The sequence below is a fragment of the Lactuca saligna genome, chromosome 2 (assembly GCF_052625555.1).
Source record: "Lactuca saligna cultivar CGN05327 chromosome 2, ASM5262555v1, whole genome shotgun sequence".
NCBI classification, from domain to species: Eukaryota; Viridiplantae; Streptophyta; class Magnoliopsida; order Asterales; family Asteraceae; genus Lactuca; species Lactuca saligna.
The window spans coordinates 143,326,317-143,335,001 of NC_136418.1; the positions used below are offsets into that span (position 1 = coordinate 143,326,317).

The 8,685-nt window shown below is 39.6% G+C and overlaps 1 protein-coding gene across 1 annotated transcript; it reads right to left on the reverse strand.

Moving 5' to 3' along the window:
* Positions 1–440: 440 nt before the first annotated feature.
* Positions 441–2,863, reverse strand: LOC145031902 (ultraviolet-B receptor UVR8-like). Its single transcript, XM_078980559.1, has 10 exons — positions 2,741–2,863; positions 2,521–2,665; positions 2,129–2,239; positions 1,975–2,035; positions 1,730–1,848; positions 1,545–1,630; positions 1,248–1,449; positions 1,096–1,149; positions 829–996; positions 441–738 (listed from the first exon to the last, which is right to left on the reverse strand). The coding sequence occupies exons 1-10, from the start codon at positions 2,770–2,772 to the stop codon at positions 541–543; spliced, it is 1,176 nt and encodes a 391-aa protein (XP_078836685.1). The 5' UTR covers positions 2,773–2,863; the 3' UTR covers positions 441–540.
* Between the last annotated feature and the right edge of the window lie 5,822 nt (positions 2,864–8,685).

Sequence of the window (8,685 nt, forward strand, 5' to 3'; positions counted from 1 at the left end):
TTATTCAAGAACTCAATTCCATCCGAATCATCATCAAGCGGACAAAAAAATGTTGGATATTAGAATATTCTATTAGGATTAAAGATGCAATAAAAACACGAAGAACTATCATATTCACTTGAATTATTATCTAGATGATGTGATTTATTATTTATAAATATAAGATGACAATAACATTTTTGTTAAGGGATAGCATTTTCATTTTGTAAATTGAACTATCATATCCACGTGAATCGAAACTCTTGTTTCCACTTGTTTGATAAGCATAGCTTCCTTGGAAGGAGATCGAAATTGGTTCAAGATCTACCTTTTTTTTCTAAACAATTCAATACCCAAATAACCTCTTTATTTTTAGGCAAACTTTGAGCTTCCAATAAGACCATTATATATATATTTCTTTATAATAGATTATACCATGTCGAAAATCCAAACATTCCAACTTCAACAAACTCCATATATATATATTAAAATTCAGTAATAAATCAAAAACACAAATGATCTCTCATCACTCACACAAGAGAATCATCATAAAAACATCCTTCAAATCAACTCATCAACCTCAATATCCTTCCATTTCACCATCGCAAGCGTATGTCGGCCCCCACACGCCACATATGTAGCACACCAACGCCCCAATTCACCATCTTTTGGCGACTTTAAATCAATCGGCACTTCACACGGATGTCCAGTTGTCACCTTTCTACCATACCCCAATCTTCCATGATCCCCACGTCCAAACTATCAATCAAAAAAAAAAAGTCAACTCCAACGTCACCTTCGGTCAACCTACATTATAAATTTTCTATATAACACAAACAAAACACTTACAGAAAACATACGCCCATCGCGTGTCAACGCAACCGAATGGGTCCCACCACATGACACCTGGACAATATCTTCCCCGGCTAAAAGCTGAACTTGTTGAGGCACCATTTTACTACTTTTATCGTCCCCAAATCCAAGCCTTCCATGTTCCCCTCTTCCCCACCCGTATACCTTTTTTTTTTTTTTTTAAAAAATCATGGATTATATATTTTTTCCAACAATTTATAAAATATTGTATAAATGGAATATTAATTAGTTCATTAATATTACCTCTCCTTCATCTGTTAAAGCTGTAGAATGCCAACCACCGGCAGCAACATCAATCTGAAAATGAAAGTGAAAGTACAATTAAATTTAAATAAACGAAAGTTCAAAATTATATTAAAATAAAGAAATTTCAAAATTATATAAAATAAATGAACCAATTTGAGTCCCGATAATCCTTGAACAGGAACAGGTTGTGATCGTGGCTGAGTGTCCCCTGTTCCTAATTGACCATATTCGTTGTTCCCCCAAACCCATAAATTTCCATCTTCTAGAAGAGCTAAATTATGAAAAGCCCCAACTGCAATCAGTTTGACTTTTTCCAAACCTTGTACTCTAACAGGTGTTGAAATCTGTTTTCTACATTAATAATAAACGACATAAATTATGATAAATAAATTCAACATTAAATGATTTAAAGTAAATTAATTAAATGAGATTTTGTGATTTTGTACATGTCGCCTGGAGGCCATGGTTGACCCCATGTCCATACGTGTCCTTCGCGTGTAAGAACTACAGAATGTGTGCCACCAGCAGCCACCTGTATAAAAATAAAAAGATAATTATTTATTTATTTGTTGTTTATAATTTAAAGTATAATAAATTATTTTTATTTTATTTATTAAAATGAAATATAAACCTGGCGAACTGAAAGCTTTGATGCACATCTTTGAGGGATTACAATATCTCTTCTCAAAGTTCTACCCGATTCACCTTTCTTCTCTAGCTCTTCTCCACATTGTCCATATTCATTTCCACCTGTAATCACAATATATAATATTCACTTCTTCGAAACTTAGTGGTGATTTTAATTTGAAATTAACGAAAAATTGAAAAAGTTGAAATCAAAGATGAACATAAAAGAGATAAGAGGAATGATCTAACCCCACGCATAAGCACGGCCTTCATCATCAACAGCCAAGCAATGCCACCCACCAATGGCTGCCTGAATCAACAACCCATGGATTAAGTAAGAATGTAAGATAAATCTACAATTATAAAACTATTTTTTTGTTCTTGAGGTGAATTGTGGTTTTACTTGAATGATTTTGACATTGTCAAGAGCTTTAACTTGACTTGGGATGTTTTCGGTTTTAGTTGATGGTTGATGCCCTAAAGTTCCTCTTTGATTCCAGCCCCACGTAAACAACTGATACAGATCGAATTCAAGTTCAATTTCAATTTCTATTTCAAAGCGAAACCCTAGCACGGTGATTACTATCGTAATCTTATACGTTTTTCAAAAGATTCTAGCTTTTGAAGATGGTATTTGGAAAGATAACATGTAAGACCAAAAGGGTACTCCGATCATCTCTTGTGAAGTTACTTTTTGGATATTCCGAGTGCACAGAGCATATTCCGGTTAGAGAATTAGTATTAGTGATAACAACGAGAAGGGAAACAGTGTAGGGTGCGTGATGGGTATATTACCTTTCCGTCATCGCAAATAGCGAGAGAGTTACGGCTGCCGGCGACGACGGAACGGACGGTGGCGGAATTAAGGGAGGTGACGGAGGAAACCCATTCTTTCTCTTCGTTGTCTCCAAGTCCTAGTTGCCCATCTTCTCCTGAGCCCCTGAAAATAAAAATCGAAGGTAAAGTGAGACTGATGGTGGCGTGTGACGGCGGAGGGAGGAGGAAAGAGGCGAACCAGGCGATAACGGCGGTGGTGTCGACAGGCATTGGAAAGTGTTTAGAAAGAGAGTGTACAGCTTACGGAAGTAGCGATTTTGAAGCCGGAGTGTTTGGGAGTCTTTAGATTTATATTCCGCGTGTTTTTAGTTTTTCACTTTTTTTTTTTTTTTTTTTTTAAAAAATACAAATATTATTTGTTTACTTATTAGTTACCAACGTTATTATATGTCATGATTTTGATTTATCATCTATTATAGAAATTAATTAAATTGATTAAAAGTTAACAAAATGTAGTTTTAATGCATATGTATCTTAAGTAAATACTGTCCTAAAAAAAATTATTGGTTAAAAGGAAATAATTCTTGCATAACATTTTTTTTAATTGTACACAACAATTTATATATTATAGAGTTGTTCAGTATAACATTTTAAAATATTAATTGTTATGTATGGAAAAAAATTATTGTGTACAAATCATATTCCTTGGTTAAATGTTTTTATTATAATATGTATCAAACTAGGGCTGTAAAACGAACCAAATGAACACGAATAACGTCATGTTCATGTTCGTTCGTTTAAGTTAGTCGAACAACAAACGAACACGAAAAGATAAACGAACGAGATTTTCTTGTTCATGTTTGTTCGTTTAACAAATTACTTTGTTCATGTTCGTTCATTTATGTTCGTGAACATATTAAACGAACAAAGATAAAAAAAAAAAAAAAAAAAAAAACACAACATAAACGAACATATAATATAGCAATATAATAAAAAATAATTGAATATAGATGAATATAAATAAACTTAAACGAACGAACATAAACGAACGTAAACAAACATCATAAACGAACGTTCACGAACACAAATGAACGAACGAGACTATTGTTCATGTTTGTTCATATAACTAAACGAACGATAATTTTTGTTCATGTTCGTTCATTTATTACATAAACGAACTTCTTACCGAACGGTTCACCGAACGTTCAGTTCGTTTACAACCCTATATCAGACCATTTTATTCTTTGTCAAATGGTTTTACTATGACAGTGACGTGTATCAATAAAGAAGTTGTAAGTTTCTTAGATGAGAACGAATTTATTCTATCTTTAAGATGAATATTAAAGTTAACACTGTTAATTACATATTTTAATAAAAATATATGATGAACGAATTTATTCTATCTTTAAGATGAATATTAAAGTTAACACTGTTAATTACATATTTTAATAAAAATATATGATGTTTAAGTTATTTAAATATTGGGTTTTATTGCTAAAATGAAACATCGAGTTCTATGTTCTAACCTTTGAAATAGTAATCAACTCTTTTAATTAGGGTGCAATATGGTTTCGACCTCTAACAAATATTTTAAAACAAATTATAATGAAATAGTTTGGGTAGAAGTGTTTATTAGCTGCATAATTTCTAATAAACTGTAGTTATTGTTTGCAATTTGAAAGCTTATAAATACTAAAGTGTTTCTAGTCTAACGGTATCAGGTCGAGGGTTTAAATCCCGTTGTGGGTATAAATAGAATTAGGTGTTAATTTAGGTATAGAATATATATTTGTATTTGGCGATTAAAAAACAAAAAGTTTATAAATAGAATATAATAAACTAATAAACACTTAAAATAGATAATTCCAAACGCTAACAATAATAATTATTTAAGTAGTCTAAATTAAAACAATGATTTTTTTGACTAATTAAACGGAACATGAAAAATACTAAAAATATGATATTCTTTTAAATATTCAATACTTGACTAAAATATCTATTTGACATGGTGGTTAGGGCACAAGTATATATTTATTAGACATATATAATCTTTTCGTAATAAAAAATACCGATGAGAAATCAAATATTTTTCTATTTTTTTTGTAACAGCTCAAATTTTCAAATAAATTTTTCATTTAAAATAAAACATCATTAATCGACAAAAGAGTTTATTCCAAGTTTATTGCAGAAGTGTAAATAATAAGTCCTCAAGATCTTCAGCAATGGCAGTGTGTACGTGTCACACCGGCGCCTTCCCACGGTCATCGCTAGTACCTGAAAAACATAAACACAACTAGTAAGCATAAATGCTTAGTGAGTTCCCCAGTATATGACTTACCCACATACGCCTTCCGGCCCGGACCTTTCGGTCCACATAACATTGCCTTCCGGCCCGTAACATAATCGCCTTCCGGCCCATAACATATCGCCTTCCGGCCCGTATTACATTGCCTTCCGGCCCATAGTATTTTGCCTTCCGGCCCATAATAGTATAAAACATAACACATATAACATATCACACATAACACATAAGTCATACATCATACCGTTCTTTCTATCACATAAAGTCACGCCTTCCGGCCCGTATAAGTATACCTCACATATAAGCATACATCACATATAAAGCAACTACCTTTCTAGACATAGCATAAATATAACACATACAACCTTCCGGTCACGCAGTCAAACCCTTACGGGTGAAGTATAGTGAGAAGACTCACCTCGTAGTATGCAAGCTATAAACCCTTCGAGCTACTCGCACTCGATCCACTAATCTGCAGGCTCCCTATAATACCACATACCTTTATTAATGATCTTATCAAACAAGACAACTGACCCTACTAAATTACATACAGGTCAACGGTCAACTTGACCGGACTCGTCGAGTGCAAAGGCAACTCGGCGAGTCTAGACACCCCGACCCCACTCGCCGAGTCTAAAGAACGACTCGACGAGTTCCAGTAGGTCTTCAAGCTACTCGCCGAGTCTGAAGAACAACTCGGCGAGTCCTAGTGAATCTTCAAGCTACTCGCCGAGTCTGATCATTGGACTCGGCGAGTCCTCGCCATGCAATCAATCAACTGCCTCCTGTACTTCGCATGATTCCATAATATATAGATATGGGGCTTCCTGGACCTTCACATATACTATTTCAGGGGTTTAAACTCTTGTAACAACACTATAATCTATCAGATCCTTAAATGGGTTTCCTAAACCCTAGATTCGCATACAACGTAAAAGCTACAGATATGATCCGAAGATTACCTGGAAACGTGTTCCCTGTGTCCCCAACTTTCAGAACTCGACCCCTTGAACCTCCTTTGATCACCACCTTGCCTCTCCTTGTCTAACAACCTCTTCAAGCTTCCACTAGCCCACACCCTTGCTCCAGATGCCCACAGACTCCTGAGTTATCTTCAATCGGCCAAAAGACGAGACATGACGGCCCTAAAGACATTATATACGATTCAGAATCAAAACGGCTAGGGTTTCAGCTGAACAGCGTCGACTCGCCGAGTCCCTAATGGACTCGTCGAGTCCCGTCGCGAATCTGTGACCAAGACCGTGGTCCTACTCGGCGAGTCAGGCACCAACTCGCCGAGTCCCCTCCTAAATATGCCCCAAAAATAATTTAAAGAAATACCTGAAATTCCGGCTGTTACAACTCTCCCCCACTAGAACTAGACTTCGCCCTCGAAGTCTCATTCTGCGAATAACTCCGGATATTGCTCCCGCATTTCACTTTCCGGCTCCCAAGTCATCTCCGATCCCTTCCGATGTTGCCATTGAACCAACACCAGGGGTATCTCCTTGTTCCATAGAACCTTGATCTTCCGATCCCCGATAGCTACTGGTCTCTCAGCGTAATTCAGGCTTGCATCCACCTGAATATCCCCTAACGGAACCACTGCCGCTTCATCGGCTATACACTTCCTCAACTGTGATACGTGAAAGGTATTGTGAATCTGACTCAGCTCCGCTGGCAACTCCAACCGATAAGCTACCCGACCTACCCTTGCAATTACCCGGAATGGACCTATGAACCGGGGCCCCAATTTGCCCCTCTTTCTGAACCGAATCACTCTTTTCCAAGGAGAAACCTTTAGGAGAACGAAGTCGCCGACCTGGAATTCGAGCTCGGACCGGCGTCTGTCCGCATAACTCTTCTGTCGGCTCTGGGCGGTCAATAACCTCTGCCTCACCCGTTGAATCTGTTCGGTCGTCTGAAGTACGATCTCTGTACTGCCCATCACTCTCTGTCCCACTTCTCCCCAGCAAATGGGAGTCCGACACCTCCTACCATACAACAACTCAAAAGGTGGCATACCAATGCTCGAATGATGGCTGTTGTTGTAGGAAAACTCAGCCAACGGCAGATGCGCATCCCAGCTACCCCCGAAGTCTAACACACACGCTCTAAGCATGTCTTCCAATGTCTGAATCGTCCGCTCGCTCTGACCGTCGGTCTGGGGATGGTATGCGGTACTAAAATGCAGCTTAGTACCCAACTCCTCATTGAATTTCTTCCAGAACCTGGAAGTGAAACGTACATCGCGGTCCGAAACAATCGAGGTCGGCACTCCATGCCGAGATACTATCTCTCTCACGTATAACTCTGCCAACTTCTCTGCTGATGAACTTTCGCTAATGGCAAGGAAGTGTGCACTCTTTGTTAACCTATCCACAATCACCCAAATCGCATCGACTCCCCTGGCAGTTCTCGGCAATTTGGTGATGAAATCCATCGTGATCTGCTCCCACTTCCACTCAGGAATCTCTAAGGGTTGCAATTTACCGTGCGGTCTCTGGTGCTCGGCCTTAACCCTACGGCAGGTCAAACACCTCTCAACGAACCAAGCGACGTCTCTCTTCATGCAAGGCCACCAATACTCCTTCCTCAAATCCAAATACATTTTCGTAGCACCGGGATGGATCGAGAATTTCGATCTGTGTGCCTCCTCCATCAAAGTAACACGCGTACCGCCCACGAATGGTACCCAGATCCGACCCTGAAACGTCAGAAGTCTCCGCCCATCCATAACGAACTCTGAAATCAACCCGACGACCCGCTCCTGTTTCTGCATCCCAGATTTCACAACCTCGGCCTGTGCCCCACGAATAGCATCTAATACCGGAGTCATCACCGTCAATCTCAAACATACGTCCCGCAATGGAGTGCTCTCCGCCCTACGACTCAATGCATCGGCTACCACATTAGCCTTGCCTGGGTGGTATAGGATCTCACAGTCATAATCCTTAACCACGTCTAACCATCTCCTCTGACGCATGTTTAGGTTGGGTTGATCCATCAAATACTTCAAACTCTTATGGTCCGTGTATATGGTACAACGAACCCCGTACAGGTAGTGACGCCAAATTTTGAGGGCGAACACTACTGCCCCCAACTCTAAGTCATGCGTGGGATATCTCGCTTCGTGAGGCTTCAGCTGCCTCGATGCATAGGCTATCACATGGCCCCTCTGCATCAACACTGCACCCAGTCCTGAAATCGATGCGTCGCAATATACGACAAAGTCCTCCATCCCTTCCGGGAGAGCTAATACTGGAGCTTCGCACAGTCTCTGACGAAGTGTCTCGAAGGAAGTCTGCTGCTCGGGTCCCCATGAAAATGTAACACCCTTCCGGGTCAATCTGGTGAGCGGCACCGCGATCTTGGAGAAGTCCCTAATGAACCTCCGATAGTACCCCGCCAACCCAAGGAAACTCCTGATCTCAGAAGGTGACTTCGGTGCCTCCCAACTCATCACCGCTTCCACCTTGGCCGGATCGACCAATATCCCTGCCTGATTTACAACGTGCCCCAGAAATTGGACCTCCCGTAACCAGAAGTCACATTTGGAGAATTTTGCATATAGCTTCTCCGACCTCAGTACCTCAAGGACCTCCCTCAAATGTCCCTCATGCTGCTCTCTAGACCGCGAATACACCAGAATGTCGTCGATAAATACAATTACGGACCGATCCAGCATCGGCCTGCATACCCTGTTCATGAGGTCCATGAACACTGTTGGGGCATTGGTGAGCCCAAAAGGCATCACCACGAACTCGTAATGCCCATACCGCGTCCTAAATGCTGTCTTCTGGACGTCCTCATCCCGCACTCTTACCTGATGGTACCCTGATCTCAAATCAATCTTGGAAAACCAAGATGCCCCTTGCAGC

Excerpts from the sequence above, each read along its gene's own strand:
- LOC145031902 (XM_078980559.1), bottom strand. The coding sequence starts at position 2,772 with ATGCCTGTCGACACCACCGCCGTTATCGCCTG. Across the intron at positions 1,450-1,544 it reads CCATGGCCTCCAGGCGACAT|AAAACAGATTTCAACACCTG; the intron begins GTACAAAATCAC and ends TTATTAATGTAG. Across the intron at positions 1,150-1,247 it reads GATTATCGGGACTCAAATTG|ATTGATGTTGCTGCCGGTGG; the intron begins GTTCATTTATTT and ends TTTCATTTTCAG.